The following is a 21,642-nucleotide window of genomic DNA, read 5'->3' as shown; positions in this document are numbered from 1 at the left end:
CACTCATGGAGAAAAATCGCGAAACTTTTTTGTGTTTGTGTTTTCCCTCAAAGTCCGAAGTGATCCGAAGGTTTGAACGAAGTTTCCCGAAGATTCACACGGAGCTGTCAGAAATAAGAAAATTGCCAATTTGTAAAATAGAAGTTTTTCTCATAAGAAAATTCCGTAATTTTTACACTTTTATACTAAATTTTTCCTGCAAAAAACCTTCACTAGATGAAGGATCCTTCAATAGATTGGCAGAAGGAAGCAGTAAGTTGACTTTTTATGCTGAAAAATTAAACAAAATTGAGCAAAGGAGGCTGTTGCGACATAAAAAAAATGTTTTCTTGAAACACTTTTTATCTAATCTTTTGTAGCGCAATGGCAAATAATCCGGATGAGTATGATCAGCAATTTCAGGCGGATCTGGAGAAGGCAACCGCACTGAGTTTGGAATCATTGGCCCTTGAGCAATTTCGGAGGAAGAAATTGGGCTTGCCCCCCATTGAGGAAGCTCGTAAGGAAGATTTTTCTTTTGTTTTGTTTTGAGGGGGGATTCAGGAAGGGAGCTAATGGGATGTTTTTCCTCTGTAGCTCTGCGTCTCACAAAGCCTCAGGGGAATGTTCCAGCACGGAGGCACAGTGAAATCCACACAACGTCCTCAGCTGTACCCGTGAGACGTCCGGATGAGGATCAACCGGATTTAATATCCTTCAGTGGCGCCGAAGGGGCAGCAGAAGTGCCGCCGGCAAAGGAGGAAAATACAGCTCATAGTAATTTTATTCAGCTCGTGGATCAGTTGCACACAATCCGGGCGAAGCAACTCACCGAGGGTGGGGCAGCACCGTTCCGGAGTCAGAGTATGCAAACCCCACCGGCGTATTCGTGGCAATTGGTGCCGTACAATCTCAATCAGTCAGCTGCAAATCTCACTGCAACACCCTACATGCCCCAGCAGCAGAATCCTTTTCACTATCCCGATCCCACGAAGCCCATTCCACCGCCTGGTGGTCAATCCACAGCGCCATTGACTCCGGAACAGCTATCGAAGCTCTACAGTATGAATTCCTATCCTGGTGCCCCACAACCATCAGCCTATGCAAATCCCTATGGTGCCTACTACCCTCCATACCCACAGCATCCTGCAGCAGCACCTCCGATCATCCCTCCACGTGCTGCTCCGATTCCAGCTCCAAGCTTTGTGTCTAATCCCGAGTCAGCTCTTGTGCACGTTCCGCAGCAGCAGCGCGAGAGGCCACCCTCAATGCCCTTCCCAGCGCCCTCAATTCCCCTCCAGGCGCCCTCAATCCCATCAACTTCCCAGCCAGCTGCTCCACGGAGTCACAATCGTCCAATGGATGACCTCATTGATCTCGGAGCAGACAGCAAGGCGCTCGACAAGTTCGTTTAATTGATGAACTTCCTTCTTTTCATCCCACTCCTCCCCCTCAAAAGACGACACAGGCAAAACTCAAGGTTTCTTCTCTCTTCCAGAGTGAGCGTCCTCGAGGCCTTCGACCCACTGCTATGCGACCAAATGGCCACCAGTGATAAAGGTAAAGGCAAATTAAAGATAAAAACGTAGTTAGTTTGTACACGCCGTGCCACAGGCATGTTCACAATAATAGTCCCTCAAAGGATTTTTTTTTTAATTTTGAATATTTTGATTAATTTTGAAGGGAAATTAGGGCAAAAAGTAAATTTTTTAACAAATTTTTTGCTTTCTGGGATTTTTTCTTCATATTTTATTTCAGTTTTTGTCAAATTCTTTACTTGATTACAGTGCAGTGCCTTCATAACGAACAGAAAATTTGTTGAACATTAATTTTGTTCGTTATAAGCGATAATATAAAACTTTTCTGACCAAGAAAAAAAGAAGAAAAAAATATTTTCAAAATAAAAGTTGGATTTGTAGTCAAGATATTTAAAAAAATTTTTGTAATAATTTTGTAGGATTTCTTCAATCTGTAATTTTGCTCCATGTTTTGTGATTTTAATTAAAAAAAAAAGATTTTGAGTTCATCTTATGAACTACACTGTAGTGCCGCCTTCATAACGAACAGAATTATTTATTCAATATTTATGATCGTTATGATAAAGAAATATATTTTTTTGTATGAAATTGATGATGAAAAAAAAGTTTTATGAGGTTTTCAAAACACTTTAACTGTTTTTTACAGTGTAGTACCTTTATATCGAATGAAAAACTTTATGGGCTTGATTTGGGTTTATTCGTAATGCAAGAAATTGTGAAAAAACTCAAAAAATATTTATTATAAGATCTCTGATTAATAATTCAAAATGGCCGCCAAGATATTCCAAAGACTTAAGAGGTTCGGTTTAGACTTTTTCATATTACGAAAGGTATTACAAATCACGAAATTATTCATGTAGAAAGTTTAAAATTCTTTGAATTTTTTTTTTTTATTTTAAAGCTTTACGGCCCCAGCCTTTTCAAGCCACAAGGCCAAAATTCTTTGAATTAAATGTTACTTTTTCTGTAAAACTTCTAGTCATGGGCATTTTAATTCTCTTTTACCGTACTTTATTAGTAAAATCGTAATCAAAGTAGTAAAGCTGCGTCCTAGTTTAGTAAGAAACCTAAAAGGGGTATGAAAACAAATAAATAATTAGCGTAGTAAAAGGATCTAAGCATAGATATGGGTCAAAAATAATATTTTGGTACTAAATCAGAATCAAAAATTTTGCCATAACCTCAAAAAATTCAACAGAATAGACACAAATTGTCTTTCCAATAAATGAAAATTAACTTACGTGTTTAAAATCTACTTTTCAGTTGGTTTTCAATGACATAAAAAGTTTGAATAACTCTGTAAGAGAATAGAGGTTACACAGACTTTGAGGTTAGCTTTACCTTTTCAGAAGAAATCAAGCCGTTCATTTTGAGATGTTCAGCAGTTTAAATTAACATTGTTCAAAGAAGTACGAAACAAAGGAAAATATTCTATGTTTCTTTCTCGTTTCATTAGCCCATATTTTTTTTAGTTTCGCTCAATAAAACATTCGTAATGTACTAAAGTTCGTTGTAAAGGACACTCACTGTATAAACATAACACTTGGACATTTATTGTGAACATGCCTGTAAAAAAAAAAAAACGAAGAAAAATATTTTTAGACTTTAAAAAATCAGTCAGTAGATAGATTTTCATTTTTTCTTTAATTTTCATTATATTATTATTTTTTTAATAAATAATTTTCTTATCTAGAAAAAAAAAAGTCAAAGGGTGAATTCCAAAAAAAATTAAAAAAATAAACATAATTTTTATTAGTGTAGAGAGAGTAATGGTTTAGTATACAATATTAGTATTGCCTCGTAGATGAGTATTTGAAAATATATAAACATAAATTTTTTTATCTCTGCATTGAAAAGTATTTTTATCTTATCTTCGAGGTGAGTGAGTATTTTTTTTCTTAATCTTCTATTAATAAAATAAATGAAAAAGAAACTTTTTTCCATGTAGTTGAGAATCATATTTGAAGTAGGTTGTCAAAATGTCCAACAAATTGTGCCTGCAGAGAAAAAAAGAAAACGAATAAATAAATAAATGAATTCTTTTACAAAAGAAAAAAATTGTTAAGAAAAGAAATATTTGGTAAAAGGTAGAAGAGAAAAAAAATTGAGAAAATATATGAGAGATTTTGAGAAAATCCACAAATTCTTGTGTTTTAATTCAAACCCAAAAATTGGCTTCTTTCCTTCATTTTTAATTTTTTTTTAAATGAGATGCGATTTTCCAATTTTTTTCTCTCTATTTTCTCAATTTTTCTTCTCCCCGCGCCTCCATGCTTGTGTGATTTGTGGAGGATGAGATTGAGAGTTCTTCTTGTTTTGTTGCAGACGACAATGCCAGCGAATGCACCAACAGCTACTACTCCGAATACGATCCATTTGATTATCTCTACAGCAGCGGTGGGACGCAGTATTCAGATCCCGTCTACGAGGCAGTCAATAAAACCGAAAGAGGTATCCCAGCTGGGAATGGTAAGTACCTACATTTATTTTTCTAAATGTTAATTTTCCAAAGAAACGAGATGAAAGAAATCTCCATGTGAATTCATAGTGGGGGTCGTCAAAATAGAGCCGTCAATGCTTTAGGTTATTTTTTTAATATTTTTTTTCTCCGAAAATTTAACTAATTATTTTATTTATTTTTTCTTTTTTTTTGCTTGTCTTAATTGTTCTTTAATTTTTTCTATTTAATTTTTTTAATCTTCTGCCACGCACAAGTAAGAAGGTTTAAAACCCTATTTTATGCTTGCTCAATAAAGTTATTATTATTTGTTTTAAATGATGTCAAAAAAAATTAAAGATTCGTTTTATTTTTTTTCATTATTAATTCATAAACTTAAATAATAGGGGAACGTGGCCCAATTGCGACCCCCTAAATTCTGTTTCAGAAGGATTTAAAAAAGTCATATTAAAATGAATTAAATCTTCCCAAGTTTGGTACCATTGGAAAGGTCATTTAATAGGCTAACTTTGTTCTATAGATGCAAACCTTCTATCTCTTACCTGTTCTGAGTAATAGTCGAATTAAAAAAAGGTGCTAAAATTGCACTTTTTCACCACGGTGTTCTAATTGCGACCCCCCGAGTGTTCAAAAAAGAATATATCAAAGATATCAAACTTAAGTTTTATTTCTGAGAAACAAAATCAAAGAGCGACAAAGGATCGTAAATTATTTTTAAGAATTGAGGAGAAAATGCTGACTTTTTATGAAAAAATGAATAACCGATTTTTTAAAAACATATCTGTCTCTGTTCTTGAAATAATGAAAATTCCCCCGCTTGATTTTTACACTTTGCCAAAAAACGTTAATTGTTGTGTTTTATTATCAAAATGGCCGGCATTAGATGTCCAATATGGTGTTTAATATCCAATAATTCATTGGATATTAGAATAGGAACTGAAACAATCAAGAAAAATGCTTTAGTTTGTTTTATAATGCTCGAAATAATAAATTAATATCACAGATAGCACAGAAATTCAAAAAAAATAATCAAATTGTTAAAGATTGTCTTGAATTTTAACCTCAAAATTTCAAATTTTAACCTTAAATCAAATCAGATAAATAAATGGGGCAAAGACCAAAGACTTTACCTTGTAACGCTACATGGTAAAATAACTAAGAATCCAATCAAACAGACAACATAGAAAATAGTTTTATAGGTTAAGTTGACTAAAGAAAACTTATCCAGTCTTGAAGCTAATAGACAATTCCCCCCACAAACACATAGCTCCACCGATAGGATGGAATGTATCAACAATTGGGTGGAATTACAGTCAAATGGGCACTCCACCACCTCTACCGCCGAGAAATCTTTCATCAAGTCAAACACCCTCACCAGATGGCACCACCCTTACGCGCCAATCGGTTGATCGTCGGAAATATCCGACAAAATTGTATGAAAACGTTGTAATTCGCAAAAGTTACGATGGTGAATTGATGGCCTTCTACCGAATGGTCCTTGATGTACGAATGCGGTATAAGCATACGGAGAGTGAGACAAATGTGGGGCATATTGTTGCATCGGAATTTGCCAGTCCCTACGCTGAATCGACGAGTATTAAAATTCTCGTCCATCCAGCCCTTGAGACGATGGACCAAGAGGCCCTAAGGAGGGCAATTGAGCGAAATCGCGTGAGCAGTATTGAGGGTTCGGCACTCAACAATGGCAAAGGGCAAATTGAGGGCTATGGTCCACCTGTAGTGTTTACCTGTGATAGTAAGTTGACTAAATTGTTCATTAAATGAAACATTTTTTCGAGTTTTCTTCGATAAATTGAGAGCTTTTAAGCAATTTTTCAAATGTCGAAAGCTTTGTGAAAAAAAACAGAAGATTTTGAATTATTTTTTGAGGTTAGGTTGTGTAAAAAAGGATATAAATTCACTTTTTTCTTTCTCTAAAGTTAGTACAACCGTAGAACACGTGATAATGCATGCATTCTGTGAATTAGAAGGCCAAATAAGAGGGGAAGTTTCTGATTTTGCTCTAAAGGTAAGAAAAAAGCGCCATCTACCACTTAAAAAAGTTTTCTGCAGTAATAGAGCCATTTACTGTTGCTCTATTTCAACGACCACCACTGTAAAAAATGCTCAAAATCGTTTAATTTCACAGCCAATCGGTGTTGTTGAGTGGTTATCGCCGAAATCGAAGCTAAATCAATTAGAATGTATACACAATAGCATAAAATTGGAGAAGGACGTCCAATTGGGGTTGTGCCTGAAGACGTCGAATATGCGAAATGTTGCCAGAACGCTGCAGGATGATCTGAGGGATGCAGAGATAAAGCCCGAAGATATTTTGGCACATGAACCCGTCTCATCGATTAGCTACAACAACCTCATGATCCTCCTGGAGACGCTTGAATCGGAAATTGAGCAACTCGAGCAAGCAGCCACGAATCCCAATCGTCACACAATTCTCAGCTGCTCAGGTGTTGTGCAGTCCGTGAAGGCAATTTGTGCCCTTCTCGGTAGCATTGATACATTGGATATTTCCGAAGCAATTGACCAACTGACGGCGGTGTGTGAGAATGGGCAGAATGTTCTAAGCTATCAAGGTGGGAAGATGGATATTGTGTCAGAGAGTGGGGATTATGCGCAAGTTAACTTGAGACCGAGGACAATTGTTGAGCAAATTCGCTACAGATGCCACCACGTACGGGATAGTATTCAGCAACTTCTGGAAATTTATTCAAATGCCTTCCGGGTGGACTTTTGTGTCAATGCACCGGATTACATATCATGTGAGTACATTTTTTTGCAAATTTTAAGCAAAATTTCGGGTCTAAATTGAAAGTTTCAGGGTTAGAAAGTAAAATTTCATTGTTTAAAAGCAGCTTTTCATTGTTGAAAATAAAATTCATTGTCTAAATGCAAAATTTCATTGTCTGAAGGTAAAATTTCAAAGTTTTAATTAAAACTTCATTGTTTAAAAGTAAAATTTCATTATCTGAAGGTAAAATTTCATAGTTTAAACTAAAATTTCAAATTTTCAAGTTTGAATTTCGTTATTTTTGTTATTAAATATTGTTACAAAAAATTCAGTACAAAGATTTAATTCTTCAGGGCAAAATTGAAAAGTTTAGAAATCATACTTTCAGTTCTATAGCGTCTGAATTAAAATTACAAAACAAGAATAAAAATTTCTAAAAGTAAAATTTCATAGTTTGAAATCAAAATTTCATTATTTCAATTTAACATTAAATTGTTAAAAGATAATATTTTAAGACTGAAAAAATCATAACTATATTTTATCAGAAGTAAAATTTCAAAGTTTAAAATCAAAATTTCACTGTATATTTCAAATTAAGTTGAAATGTTAGAACTAAAATTTCAAGACCAAAAAAACAGAATTTCATTAAGTTTTCTGAATTAAAATTTCAGAACAAGAATGGAAATTTCAGTGTCCTTTTTAAAAATTTCATTTCATCATTATATGATGATAAATTTTTCACAGTATAGTAAGAAAACTTTCAAGGTGTGGGTGGGCACGGTTTTCGACCTTCAGCAGTTCCTCAAACACAATATGTTCTGCAACGTTTCATAAACTTCAATCCGACCGCAATCCACCATTAAAACTTTCAAGGTTTGCGCATATTAATATTTCAACCTTAAATTGAATTTTTTTCAGAATGATAAAAAAAAATTTTAAAGCACTGATAAAAAAATTCAAGATTCCCTAAAAAAATTCAATGTCTGGATTTCAAATTTTAGTGTAAAATTTCAAGAAAAAAAGAAAAGTATCAGGGTCTCGTTTTTATAATTTCTGTATCAAATTGAAATTTTCATATTTGTAAAATAAATTTTTCAGGCTTTAATAAAGAAAATTTCAAGTTCTTGATGAAAAATTCGAAAAATTCAGTTATCTGAATTTAAAATTTTAGTGTCTGAATCAAAATTTCAAGATGTTTATTGAAATTTTTAATCTACCTATAAAGAAAACCTTCAGAGTCCCCAATTTAAAAAATTAATTATCCTGATTCTAAGATTTTTAAATATTTCAGTATCAAATGGAAACTTTCACGGATTAAATTTAAATTTTCAAGGTCATTTCGCTTTTCTAGGTTACATTTCAAAAAAAAATTCCTGATGAATATGTTAATTTAGAACCTCAAAAGGTTCTTTATAAAAACGTAAAGAACCGTTTTTGGGAAATCTTGAGTTTGAACGAAACAATTTTCGTGTTTTCAGCTTCTGTGCCCATTTCGAATGTTTCCGAAACCGTAATGGTTCACGTAATGTGCCTTCACCGTCCACCAGTTACGTGGAAGCACGATGAATACAATTTGGGTGCTCAAGTCTACCATGGGACGCGTTATATCGGCGAGGCCGTCGTGACGCAGTGTTCGAATGAAATTTCAGGAATTTATCCGCGATTCACCTTCAATTCGTGGCTGAATTTCGAAGGGATTCCCGTGTGTACGTTACCACGGGAGAGTCGCCTCATTTTCGTCCTTTACGGGTGTTCCGTTGAGACCTCAGACGATGGTGGGAATGCTGCGGCAAATGCAAGTTCAGCCAGCATGGAGGGGGCAACGACGAGTACGATTAATGGGACAAATGGGGAGAAGATTGTTCGAACTGAATTGGGTTGGACGTCCATTCAGTTCTTTGATTTTGAACGAAATATGATTCAGGGAACATTCCTCCTGTCCCTGTGGCCCCCATCGACGGATAAATTCCTCGGACCGGCTCCGGCAAAGGGAACGCATCCCTATGGGGACACGTATCCGGTTTTGGGGGTTGAAATCCCCAATTATGGCGGCAGGATTGTCTTCCCGGAGACCCCAGCGAGCCCCGTGTCGCGCCCCCGTTACGATTTCTACAGTCTCGATTGCAATTTGCGCCAGGAGTTGATTGATACGGCTGAACAGGGATACCCAAGTGCCTTGGATAAGCGTGAAGTGCTCTGGGAGAAGCGACACTACCTCCAGGCACTCCCACATGCCCTCCCGAAGATCCTCCATGCGGCACATAGTTGGGATTTTGCCAGTGTTATCGACCTGCATGATCTCCTTCGTTCCTGGAGCCCTTTATCGCCACTTCAGGCACTCGAACTCCTCCTTCCACGCTACCCAGACATGGAGGTACGACGCTACGCCACAAAATGGGTCTCAAGCATCCATCAGGATCAATTAAGGGACTTCCTACCGCAACTGCTCCAGGCACTGAAGCATGACACGTACGAAGCTTCGCCAATGGCAAATTTGCTTCTATCGCGCTCCTTGGAGTCTCCGCGTGTTGCTCATCACCTGTACTGGTTACTTGTGCACAACCTTCCCGGAGAGAGTCCACAGAATACCATTGAAGTCCTCCCCGCTGAATCAGACGCCTCAATCATTACACAGGCACGTTACCATCGAAGGAATCAGATGATGTTGCGGGCACTTCTGGCCACATGCGGAGAGAAGCTATCAGCGAGATTTCTGGCTCAAAATATGATTTGCAGGGTGAGTTTTTACGCAAATTTTGCTTGCGCAACTTTTTTTTTTTAAAAGTGAAAGAAAAAAGTTTTTTAAAAGAAAATAAACTGTGCAATCTCTGTACTCGAACCGGGGATATTTGATATAGAAGTCAAATTCATTAATACTTATGCCATTGGTTAATGTAAAAACGGAATAGGACTGATTAAAAAATAATATTTCTTCGAATAAAAAAAAAGAACAAAATTTTAAAATGATTTTTACTGTTTATAAAGATTTAAAATAAATTCTAACCCAAAATACTTAATAGAAAAATGTTTTAAAATGAATATTTAAACTTTTTTTTATAAATATGAAAATCTTACTTCTTAAACTTAAACACTTAAAAAATGAATTTAATTAAAAATGAAAATGTTTAAAAGTGATTTTTCAAAATATTTAAAAAATCATTAAAATTTTAAAGAGAATTTTTTACTTCTCCTAAAAAGCGAAAATTAAAAAAAAAACGATTTTTTCAACATTTCTTAAACAATTATTTTTGAAATGAGTTTTCCAGCATTAATAAATAGAAAAGTGCTGAAAAATTAAGTTTAGGATTTTTTAAAAAAGGAAAATTTAAAAAAAATCTAAATATTTTTCTTTTTTTTAAAATTCATTTTTAAGAAAATGTTGAAAGTTTCATTGTTAAATATTTTTCAAGATTCATTTTTTAAGTCAACTTAAAGATTAATTTTTTAAATATTTAAATAACAAAAATATCAATTAAAAGAGATTTTTTTTTAAATTTGAAAAGGTAACAAAAGAAAAAATTGTTGCAAAAAATTAATAATTTTAAAAAATACAAAAGTAACTATTCTTGTAAACAAAAAATAAAAAAAAAAATATAAAATAAAATAAAATACATTAAAAATATTCAACGCTTAACATTAAAAAATATTTTTAAAAATTTTTAAAAGAAATATTTTTTTATGTTAAAAGAAATAAAAAAAAATTTTTTTAAAGAAAAGAAATCCTTTAATCTTTTAATGAAACATTTAGATCAGTAGGTTAAAATGTTCCGTCTTTATCGTCTTTATCCTTCCCAAAACCCCAAGTAAAGCAGGTTCGAATCTAATCTAGTTAGAATTTATCTAACTTTTTTTTTCTTTTATGTTTTCCTTTATTTTAACTTTTTTATTTAATTTTTTTTTCAAGCTCAATAAAAAATCTTTTAAAATTTCCTTTAAAAATAATTGATTTCAGAGTCTTGCCGAATGTGCCCAGAACGTGAAGCAATCGAAGGAATCTCTGAGGCAGAAGACACTCATTCAGGGCATGGAGATTGTCAATCAAATCCTCATGGAGCGCCCAACGTCCCTTCCACTTGGCCCGGAGTTGGAAGTTGTTGGGGTTCACGTGAGGAATTGTAGCTACTTCAATTCCAACACACTTCCGCTCAAGATAAGCTTTGTTGGGCCCGATGGGGGGCATGTTCCGGCTATTTTTAAGGTAGCCTCCTCTCTGTTGCTTCTTCTTCTTTTGCTTTATTTTTTTTCAGTTATTTTAAGTTTCTTTTCGTGTTTTTTCGGGGCTAGAGTGGTGATGATTTGCAGCAGGACATGCTGACGCTGCAACTGGTGCGTGTGATGGATAAGCTGTGGCTCCGAGAGGGGCTTGATCTCAAAATGGTGACATTTGATTGTGTCCCAACGGGGCATAAGAAGGGAATGATTGAGCTTGTCACCGATGCGGAAACACTGCGGAAGATTCAGGTCGAATGGGGCCTCACGGGGTCCTTCAAGGATAAACCCATTGCGGAGTGGTTGGCAAAGCAGAATCCCAGCCAACTTGAGTACCAACGTGCTGTGGATAATTTCACAGTGTCATGCGCCGGCTATAGCGTCGCCACGTACATTCTGGGCATTTGTGATCGTCACAATGACAATATAATGCTCAAAACGTCCGGGCATCTCTTTCACATTGACTTCGGGAAGTTCCTCGGGGATGCACAGATGTTTGGGAATTTCAAGCGCGACCGGACGCCATTTGTCCTCACATCGGACATGGCGTACGTGATCAATGGGGGGGATCGTCCATCGACGAAATTTCACCATTTTGTCGATCTCTGTTGCCAAGCATTCAACATTGTACGCAAGCACGGGGATCTCATACTCCACATGCTTGCCCTGATGGCCACAGCAGGGATTCCCGGGGTAACAGCTGATGCGGTAACGTACGTCCGGAAGGCCCTACTGCCCGGACAATCGAATCCCGAGGCAGCAGCTTCATTTGCCAAAATGATTCACATTTCTCTCAAATCCTGGTTCACACAATTCAACTTCTTCCTCCACAATCTCGCACAGTTGCGCTTCAGTGCAGACGAAGACAATGGGGAGCTACTAAGCTTCGTCCCAAGGACCTATACGTACGTTGAATTTTTTTCTTTTTATTGGAGAAATTTTATTTTCATTAAAGAAAAACGTTTATTTTTTAAGAAAAACGTGAATTTTCAAAGCGAAACGTGTTTTAAAGGAAAAACGATAATTTTCAAAAAAAAAAAAAACGTTTTTTTTTCAAAGAAAAGCGTAAATTTTCAAAGAAAAACGTGAATTTTCAAAGAAAACGTTAATTTTCATAGAAAAATGTAAATTTTCATTGAAAAATGTAAATTTTCAATGAAAAAATGGTAATTTTCAGTGAAAAAACGTTAATTTGCAATGAAAAACATTTATTTCCAAAGAAAAAACGTTAATTTGCAAAGAAAAACGTTGATTAAAAAAAAACGTGAATTTTCAAAGGAAAAAATGTTAATTTTTTAAGAAAAAATGTTATTTTTCAAAGAAAAAAACGTTTCTTTTTTCAAAGGAAAAACGTTAAGTTTTAAAGAAAAATGTTAATTTTCAAATAAAAAACGTTAATTTTTAAAGAAAAACGTGAATTTTCAGAGAAAACGTTAATTTTTAATGAAAAAATGGTAATTTTCAATGAAAAAAATCTTACTTTTCAAAGAAAAAACGTTAATTTCCGAAGAAAAAACGTTAATTTGAGGTGAAAAATGTTAATTTTTTAAGAAAAACGTGAATTTTCAAAGAAAATTGTAAATTTTCAATGAAAAACGTTTTTCAAAGGAAATATTGAGAATTTTCCAAGGGAAAAACGTTAATTTGCAAAGAAAAACGTGAGTTATCAAGGAAAACGTTAATTTTCATAGAAAAAACTTTAATTTTCTAAGAAAAAATGTAAATTTTCAAAGAAAAAATTGTACATTTTTAAAGGAAAACGTTAATTTTTAAGAAAAATGTTGATTTAAAAAAAACTTTATATTTCGAAAAAAAGTTAATTTTCAAAGAAAAAAATGTTAATCAGCTGTAAAACGTCAAGTTGCAATGAAAAACATTTATTTTCAAAGAAAAAACGTTAATTTGCAAAGAAAAACGTTGATTAAAAAAAAACGTGAATTTTCAAAGGAAAAAAAACGTTAATTTGCAAAGAAAAAATGTTAATATTCAAAGAAAAAAACGTTTTTATTAAAGGAAAATGTTAATTTTCAAAGAAAATCTTCAATTTTCTCCTCACAGAATGGCCCAAGATGGACGCCTGCAGTCAGTTGTAGTGTATGGGTATCAGAAGAGGTATGATCTGGAGAAGTACTACACGTACATCCTGAAGGTAACGCGACAGAATCAACCAGATCCAGCCTATTTGTTTCGTTCCTACAAAGAATTTCTGGAATTTCATCAAAAACTCTGCCTTCATTTTCCCCTCGCAAAGCTTCACAGGTTAGTTATCTTCTTTTTTGTCTTTTTTACATTTTTTACTTTTTAATGCTCAAATTAAAGGGATTTTAGCATAAAATTCAACATATTTTAGGGTGGAAAAATATTTAAAAACTTTTAACGTGCAAAATGTGTGTGATTTAATGATGATTTCGACTCAGAAACTTGAGCTGAATGATAAATTTTCAATTGAAGAAATTTTCTTCTGAATTTATCTGATTTGTTGCTGATTTCGACAGAAAAACTTCAATTTTAATGAAGTCCTTGAATTTTAAGAATTTTCATCATGATTCATCTGATTTATGCCTGATTTTGACCAAAAAATTGGTCTGAATAACAAATTTTTAATTGAAGAAATTTTTTTCTTCATAATTCGAATAGTGCTTTTGACTTAAAAATACCTAACAATTTTAATAAATTCCAAAGTGTAAAATTTTGGGTCAATTAAAAGATTCAACCTTCAAGACGAAAGTTCTTTGGTTCGTATCCACCCTTGGAATTAGTTCTTAACACTTTTTTTTCCTCTGGAAATTTTTCAGCTTTCATTTAAGACTCTTAAATTTTAAATCTTCCATCGTATCGCCGTATTTTTCGAAGCACAAAGTTTTCGACTTTCCCTAGAACTTCATCAGGTGCCTAAAGGAATTTTTTTCTTTTAAATTAAACATTCTCTATTTTATTTAAAATTCAAAATTTAATTTTATTACTTTTTTTAAATCGAAAAATGCTTCTTAGAGTCTTAGAGAGAAAAAAAAAAAGATAAGAAAAAGAGAAGCTCCCCCTAAAAAAGGAGTCCTTTTCAGGCTTCTGTGTCGGAGTAGTCCTTTGTAATTGAAAGCTTCTGTCGTTGTTCCTTTTGCATGTCCCGCAACGTCCTCGGTGGGCGATCTGCGTCATCGTCATCATCATTGAGATCCATGAGGATTGTGTGCGGAAGAACCTTTTGCCGGTGAACGGCAACTGAGTCACGGGCACGGGGTTTTGGGGCTGGGGCCGCTGTGAGATGATTGAGACTCTGTCGATGCTTCGACACCATGTCCCAGCTGTCGTAGTCACCCTCACTCTGTCCGATAATTTCGTCATCAATGGCAAATTGGAGTGTCTTCTTCTCCCCACGCGGTGGCTGCGGTGGCGCCTCTGCGGTGGTGGCTGCCTTGGCGGAGGTGCGCGGGATGGCAACGGGGGCAAAGGTTGCGGATTCAGCGAGAATTTTATCCGATGCTGCATTATCCACACGATGATCCTTCTTCTTTTCAACAGTTATTTCCTTTTCTTTTCTCTTTGCGTGCTTTTGCTTCAAAACTCTTACCTTGATTGCCTTGCTCTTCGTCTCGGGGCTCTTCACACTCATCCCACTCTTCCTCTTCTCCTTCCCCGAAGCGGCTGCACTCTGGGCTCCTCCTGTTGCTGTTGTAGGGCTAGTCGTCTGTTGCACCACTCTTGGTGGATTGAGGGGAAGATTTGGGGGCTTAATCTCCGCATTTGGAATGTTTGATGGTGTGGAAATCTTCAGGGGAATATCCTCAGCACTTCGAGGCTCTACAGCATGCTCCTCAAGTTCAATGTTCAATTTCTCATGAATATTATTATTTTTTGTTTCCTCTTTCGGCGGTGGAGGAGCTTTCTTCTTCCCCCCTGCAACATTCTGTGATGATTGGAATGCATGATTCCCATGATTCTCCCCCCTGGAGGCCTCATCTTGATGATTTTGATGCTTTTCTGGCCTTTCAATCACATTTCCTGATGACTCTTGATGGTGATTTAAATTGATCCTCAAGGGTTCATCCAAAGAAGGATTTTCTCTACTTAGGATCGTTGATCGTCGTAGTTGTGTCTCAACTCTTGATTGTCTCTGTACTGATCGTTTATCCAAGCGAATTGCTGAAAAAGTTGGAAAATAGCATTGTTTTCAAGATGTTGATAGTTTGCAATTGAAATGGGTGAATGTTCCACATAATAGATGGCGCCACTAATTATAAAAAAACAAATATTTCTTTAATTTAACATTTTCAAGCACAATATGGATTGAAATGTTTTATAAAAGGATTTTTTTTAGAAAGATTTTTGAACAGAATTTTATTTATTTGGTGAAGATTTAAACATAGAAATGTGTTTCGAATGTTCCTGATTTGTTTAATACTATCTCGATTTTTTTTTGATATTTTTTAATGATTCTAATGATCTTTCGATGTATCTTAAGCTATTTTGATATGGTAAGCCTTGAATTATTTTGATATTTTTTTTAAACAACTTTAATGTTTCTGAAACAAGTTTTGCTGTTAATGACTCTTCTAAAGTATAATTTTGATATTTCTAAAGCATAATTGATGTTTCTGTATAGAAATATTAATGTTTTAAGGGAGTTTCTGTTGCTATATTTTGCAGTTTTAACCCTTTCGTGTGTTTTGGGTCATACGTAGACTCAAACGTGAAACATTTAATTTTCTTAAGTTTTAAAGAATTTAATTGTTTTTCCTAGTTAGAAATACTTGAAATTCATGTAGAATAAGCTAAAAAAGACGTTTCGCCTAAGAAATGTTCTCTGAAAACATTCTTAGAATAAATATCATGATAAAAAAGCGCATGTTTCAATGTTTTTATGTTTCATTTTGGACGCGAAATGGTTAAAGTTCTTTCGATTTTTACTAACTCTATTTTGATGTTTCTGATGCAGTATTGATATTTCGAAAGATACTTTGATATATCTGAATCTGTTTTTTGCTCGATAATTATGAAACAAAATTAATGTTTCTGTAGCAATTTTTATGTTTCTAAAACTATCTTAATATTATTAATGTTCTTTCGATGTTACTTTTGTCAGAACCTTAATAATATTTGTATGTAAAACTCATTTTTTTAGTGGGGTATTGTATTTTCTGATTAGAAACTTAATGTTTCATGTGAAATCTTCATGTTTCACGGCTATAATGTTCAATTTCTGATGCTATCAATGATTTTTTTTGTTAATTGTAAGATTTTTTGTGTTGCACTATTATATGTTTTGGATGTAAAAAACTTAATGTTTTGCATTTTTCAATACATGTTTCGTGTGTTCCAAACAAATATTCCGTTTAAATTTAAATGCTTTTTAAATTTAAAATTTACAATGAGCAGATGAAATTAAAGGGTTATTAAGTGAATTAATTAAATAATAAATTTACTTTATTTAATTACTTTGGTGAAGGATTTTTAGTGGCGCCATCTAGTGTGTAAGAAAACACTACTGGTGAGAATTTCAAACTATTAAATAAACTCACGTGGTAGTGACTGTGGTCGCTCAATTGACACAAAATTGTCAAAATCCGCGGTTTTACGGTAGAATCCCGTGACAACCACTGAATCCTCGGGGGAGTCATTTTTGGGTGCCGTTGGGAGACGATCGAAAGTGAGTCGATGCCGGAACCAGCGCAATTTAATACCCAATACAGCCACAATCATACTAAGGAGTGCCCCAAGAGAGCAAATTGCCACAAAATTGAGTTGAACTGCAAAATGGAATTTTTAGTTAAAGAAAAATGTTTTTTTTTTAAAGAATTTTTCGTTTAAGGATCTCTTTTCTTACCATTTTCTCTGGGTTCCAATACAGCCATTTGATGGAGGGAAATGAGGGAGGAAGAAGCCACGAATTCACCGTGCCGTAACGAAATGTAATTCACCAACTGAATGGGACGAATTGTGAAGCAATTAATTTGTCTTTTCACCAAACTCCCATATACCTCTGTTGTTTGATAAAAATACGCGTAACAATATATTGATAAGATGCTTTCAATTGCCTCGTTTTGATATCCCCCAACTGTGAGCTGATTTCGATTTTGTGGGGGCAATTGAGGAATTTTTTTTTCTCTTCTCCTTCTTTTGCCACATTTTTCTCATTCCTTTCAACACACAAATTTTGGAAAGAGAAATAATTCGCGGAAATAACACTGAAAAAAAAAAAGTTTTTGGGGGATGATATCCGGAAGATAATTTGTTGGCTGACAAACCGTCATGGTATCGTTACGTTAGATTACACAGAAGAATTCAATCGATTGAGCTGTGCGAGAAGGACGATTTATTGAATTTATCGCAATACGATAGTTTACAAGTGGCTGACTAATCCAACTGGTGCGCTGTCTGTACTATCTATAACCAGACATTGAATCGCGCGCAAAATTCCCTAAAAATTCTCTTATCAATCTCAGAATTGATTGGCAATAAAATCTCTGCTTGTTCTCTCTCTCATTTTCTCTCTTTTCTTTTAAATTTCGCGCCCTTCAGCCTTCCAAGTGGAATTCACGTGGGACGTTCAAATGTAAAAACCGTTGCGGACAAGAGATTACCGGAAATAAGGACCTTCCTCATTTCCTTATTCAATTCAGCCGATGAGATTGCACATTCAGATCTCGTCTATACCTTCTTCCATCCACTCTTGCGGGATCAGCAAGAGGCGGATATTCATGTGGCCAAAGTTAAAGGTAAAAAATAAAAAAAGAAAAGAAGAATTTAAAAAAAATCAGAACATCGCTGGATTTTTTAAAGTGGCTGTTTTTCGTTTACAGAAACAAAATCAGCAATTCCAACTGAAAGAGTTTGTGGAGAAATTAAGTTATCCCTCCAATATCACAGGGGAGCATTAACAGTGATGGTGAGTGAAAAAAATCATTTTTTTTAGTAAAATGGTAAGTTTGGTAAACTAGGTAAATTAGGGGTAAAAAATAGTTTAAAAATGTGTTAATTTTAGTTATAAAAACAATGTGATAAAAAATAAAAAAAATATATATATTTTTTAAAACTTCTTTTGGAAATTTTACCCGTATTACCAACATTTAACAAAAATTACCGTAACTTACCAAAATTATCCTACGTTGACTCAAATAATAAATTCAGTAAATATTTTTTTATTTAAAAAGTTTATATAAGGTAAATAATTACCAAATCTAACAAAAAATTACTAAAACTTTTACCAAATGTACCTATCGGAAAAAAATACTGAAATATCACAAAAATAAAAAAAAATAATACGATTTACAATTTATAATTTAAAATAATTTAGAAACGAATAAAATTATTTTTTTATTGATTACCAAAACATATTTTTAAACATCTTTTGGGAATTTTACCCGTATTACCAACATTTACCAAAGTTACCAACATTTAACAAAAATTACCGTAACTTACCAAAATTATCATACGTTAACGCAAAGAATAAATTTAATTAATATTTTTATTTATTTATAAAATTTACATTAGGTAAATAATTACCAAATCTACCAAAAAATTACGAAATGTACCTATCGGAAAAAATTACTGAAATATCACCAAAATAAAAAAATAATACGATTTACAATTTATAATTTAAAATACCTAATTTAGAAATGAATAAAAATTTTTTATTGATTACCAAAACTTACCAAAATTACCGGAACTTAAGAGAGTTATTGATACTTACCTTAATTAGGCAATCAAATTCCTATCTTAAAAATTTAATTGAATTAAAATTTTTTCTCTAAAATTTTACTAACAATTTATCAAAATACAAACAATTAAAAAAAATTTCATGATTTTTACACACAGTGGTGGTCATGAAAACAGAATGACAAATCCTTTGAAAATATATGGAGAAAAATGAAGGAAAAAATTAAGATAAATTTAATGAAAATTTCCAGGTTCATCATGCACGCTCCCTGCCTGTTACAACGAGTGGCCAAGAACCGAATACATACGTGAAAGTTTACTTGAAACCCGATCCAACAAAAGCAACGAAACGCAAGACAAAAGTCGTTCGCAAAAATTGCTTTCCCAGCTTTATGGAAACGGTATGTGCGACAAAAAAAAAAGAAAGAAAATATCTGTGTAGAGAAAATTGCAAAAGGGCCAATATTTTTTTTCTTTATTTTTTTGTGTTGCAGCTGGAATACCGAATGCCGCTGGATTTCATTCAGAGCCGTCAACTTCAGGTCACCGTGTGGTCGCATGATTCGCTGCAGGAGAATGAATTTCTGGGTGGTGTTCAACTGGAGCTGGGAAAGATGAATCTGCGCGAGGAGGTGATCCGATGGTTCCAACTTGGCTACGTTCCACGTTCGTAGGAGATGATGACCCACCCACACTGTGAGCCAACTTTTTTTTCATTTTCATTTTTTTTTTCATTTCGCCAAAATAGAGAATTTTTCTTTTTTTTTTTTTTCAATTTTTCAAAAAAAGATTTTTCTTTTGATTTTCGCATTAATTTAACAACATTCCTAATTGATTAAGAAGAAGAATAAAACAAACACAGGAATTATTTAAAATTAGCTCAGAGAAAAATTCTAAAACAAAAAGCAAATTAAATGTTTTTCACTGAAAAAATAAATCTAATATTAAAAAAAATTTCTCAGTGTTTTAATGGTTGAATTTGAAAGTTAAGTTTACGTTAAGAACAACTTATTTTTTTTACATCTTGCCTTCAATTTAGATTTAGTCATCAGTTTTCAAGTAACAGAATCTAATAAAAAAATCAGGAATCTACAACTTATGATAAAACAAGCGAAACTTGAAAAAAATTTTTCTTTAGAAATCAATTTCAATTCCAACGATGACGAATGTTTGATTCTTAAGGGTTTTGAAAGTCCTTTAGAATCATTTTAATTTAAAATTTGATTTATAAGAAAAATTACCTGTTTCCAAAGAACCTGAAAAAGAATCTTTTTTGCGAACATTAAAGTTCTCTTCTTGAATCAAAAAACTTTTTAAAATCATTGAGAAACTTCGTAAATAATGTCAGTAAATTGATTATGAAACGAGAAAAATATGTTTAGGAAAATTAAGAATAGCTGTCTAAAAGATTCTGTTCTGACTCCGTTATTCTGATTCCTTTAATTCCTAATGCGTTTTTGGATAATATTTTTTTTTGTTACAAATTTTCGTGATTTTTGAAGAAATTTTCTTTTATTTCCGAAACAATCAGAAACTGTTGCATATTCTTCGAAAATCTTCGGATCGGTGGATTATTCGTCAAAGATTTGAATGATTCGCCAAGATTCGATTGATTCGCTAAGATTCAGGATTTTCCTAGAATTCAAATTAATTTATAAAAAGTTTATTAAAATTCACAAAAAAAAATATTAAAATATTCTGCAGATTCTCGCGATTCTTGTTAATTTAATAAAAATTTCTTGGTGCAAAATTTATTTAAAAAAAGACCTATTAAAAATTTCTCCGCGTGCAATGAAAACTTTTCCATTTGCAGCTATAAAATATCTTTCTTTTTTTTTCTAAAGTAAAAATTTTCCTTTTGTGGAAAAATTCGTGAACAACGTTTATCAGCCGTGAGGCACGTGCCTACAGAAAGTCTCAAACAATGAATTTTTTCCCCAAAAAAAAAGCAATAAGCTCTTTAAAATGATTGACACGGAAATGATTGCAGATTGGAGATTTTTTTTCTTCAACTTGATTTTCAAGACATATCTTTTGCAGGTTTTTCAGCCCATTTTCCTCTGTCCCCCCTCTCTCCCGCAACTTGTTGCTTTTTCCCTCGGAGCTATGGAATTCTGCTGGATGAGCAGGAAAAGTTTAAGTGAAAAAAATGCCCCAAAAGAAGTTTTTATTTTGTTGAAAGACAGCGAACGGGGAAAACAACAAATCAGGCAAATAAAATTAGTTGAAGAATGCCAAAAATGTGTCTCAAAATCACCCTTGAATATAATGATAAATTAACTGCGGGGTATGAGCAGGAAAAGAGTCCCAAACTAAAGAGACGAGTCTCAAGAAGAGGAAGAGAGAAGAGAGAAACTTCTTAATGAGATTTGCAGGCAAGAGATTTAACAAGTAATTTGTGGGTCGTCTCACTGGCTAATCATTGGCTTTTCAGGGGAATTTTGTGCTTAATTTTCTTCAACAAACACAAGAAAATCATTCAGTTTTAAATGTATTTTTGAAGAACTTCTCCTAATTTGCAAAAGGTACTCCCAATCAGCAAAAATTCATTCATAAATTTCCCCCGAAAGTCTGATGATCTTCTTCCGATCTTTCTGTTCTTTTTTCCCTTCTAATTAAAACAGCAAAATGTTTATGTAAAGAAATTTCTTAAAAATAATTTCTTTTCATTTTTTTTGTGTGAAATTTCCACACAGCGAAGAAAATCTCACAACATTTTCTTATCAGCCCCGTGCTCAGCATATTTCTCGTGTTGCAAATATATATTTTTTTATTGCCTGTGGCATTAAATGAAATTTTTCAATGTGCCAGGTTTTTCTTTTTTTTTTCTTTTTAATTTCTTGCAATCTTATCACGAAGCAGTGAGTTTTTAAATAAAAAAAAAAGTAGTACCCTACCAACAGGGTAATGCTCCCACAACTCACCCTATATTGCAATGAATCTTAACGTGTCCTATTTGGCTTTGTTAATTGCTTCACTAACCATAAGAAATTTTTAGCGCTTAATTGTATTAAAGGTTTAAAAGGTTTTTAAAATATTAAAATTTTTACATAAATTTA

At 33.6% G+C, this 21,642-nt stretch overlaps 3 protein-coding genes across 7 annotated transcripts in view; 1 reads left to right on the top strand and 2 right to left on the bottom strand.

The window, feature by feature from the left end:
• LOC129795284 (toll-like receptor Tollo) overlaps positions 1 to 21,642 on the bottom strand; it is a 650,843-nt gene that overhangs the window by 171,801 nt on the left and 457,400 nt on the right. The window lies entirely within an intron of this gene.
• Positions 80 to 19,488, top strand: LOC129795281 (phosphatidylinositol 4-phosphate 3-kinase C2 domain-containing subunit alpha). Of its 3 annotated transcripts, XM_055836368.1 has the most exons (16): positions 82 to 252; positions 360 to 499; positions 577 to 1,384; positions 1,478 to 1,539; positions 3,843 to 3,986; positions 5,243 to 5,731; positions 5,916 to 6,004; positions 6,125 to 6,755; positions 8,203 to 9,461; positions 10,677 to 10,922; positions 11,009 to 11,838; positions 12,992 to 13,192; positions 17,447 to 17,643; positions 17,728 to 17,813; positions 18,835 to 18,984; positions 19,078 to 19,488. In XM_055836368.1, exons 2-16 carry the CDS (start codon positions 364 to 366, stop codon positions 19,255 to 19,257), a joined length of 5,508 nt encoding a protein of 1,835 aa, XP_055692343.1. In that variant the 5' UTR covers positions 82 to 252; positions 360 to 363; the 3' UTR covers positions 19,258 to 19,488. The 3 variants fall into 3 exon arrangements, 2 of the variants coding, with proteins under 2 accessions (XP_055692342.1, XP_055692343.1); XM_055836367.1 differs by having other exon boundaries at positions 81 to 252; positions 18,835 to 19,488; XR_008751105.1 differs by lacking the exons at positions 17,728 to 17,813; positions 18,835 to 18,984; positions 19,078 to 19,488 and having other exon boundaries at positions 80 to 252; positions 12,992 to 17,293.
• LOC129795301 (uncharacterized) lies at positions 12,919 to 16,864 on the bottom strand. 3 transcript variants are annotated; one of them, XM_055836438.1, is made up of 4 exons: positions 16,752 to 16,864; positions 16,447 to 16,674; positions 14,499 to 15,070; positions 12,919 to 14,438 (listed from the first exon to the last, which is right to left on the bottom strand). In XM_055836438.1, the coding sequence occupies exons 1-4, from the start codon at positions 16,777 to 16,779 to the stop codon at positions 13,989 to 13,991; spliced, it is 1,278 nt and encodes a 425-aa protein (XP_055692413.1). In that variant the 5' UTR covers positions 16,780 to 16,864; the 3' UTR covers positions 12,919 to 13,988. The 3 variants fall into 3 exon arrangements, with proteins under 3 accessions (XP_055692413.1, XP_055692414.1, XP_055692412.1); XM_055836439.1 differs by having other exon boundaries at positions 12,919 to 14,435; XM_055836437.1 differs by having other exon boundaries at positions 12,919 to 15,070.

Source organism: Lutzomyia longipalpis, chromosome 4 (genome assembly GCF_024334085.1).
Source record: "Lutzomyia longipalpis isolate SR_M1_2022 chromosome 4, ASM2433408v1".
Taxonomy (NCBI): Eukaryota; Metazoa; Arthropoda; class Insecta; order Diptera; family Psychodidae; genus Lutzomyia; species Lutzomyia longipalpis.
The sequence above is the reverse complement of the archived record's forward strand: the minus strand, read 5'-3'. Positions and strand labels throughout refer to the sequence as shown.

Bases quoted from the DNA above. Each gene is read 5' to 3' on its own strand.
- LOC129795281 (XM_055836367.1), top strand. From the start codon at position 364: ATGGCAAATAATCCGGATGAGTATGATCAGCAATTTCAGGCGGATCTG. The intron at 6,756-8,202 runs GTGAGTACATTT...TCGTGTTTTCAG, and splicing joins TGCACCGGATTACATATCAT to CTTCTGTGCCCATTTCGAAT. The intron at 11,839-12,991 runs GTACGTTGAATT...TTCTCCTCACAG, and splicing joins TTCGTCCCAAGGACCTATAC to AATGGCCCAAGATGGACGCC.
- LOC129795301 (XM_055836437.1), bottom strand. From the start codon at position 16,779: ATGGCTGTATTGGAACCCAGAGAAAATG. The intron at 16,675-16,751 runs GTAAGAAAAGAG...TCCATTTTGCAG, and splicing joins ATTGGAACCCAGAGAAAATG to TTCAACTCAATTTTGTGGCA. The intron at 15,071-16,446 runs GTGAGTTTATTT...CAACTTTTTCAG, and splicing joins GCGACCACAGTCACTACCAC to CAATTCGCTTGGATAAACGA.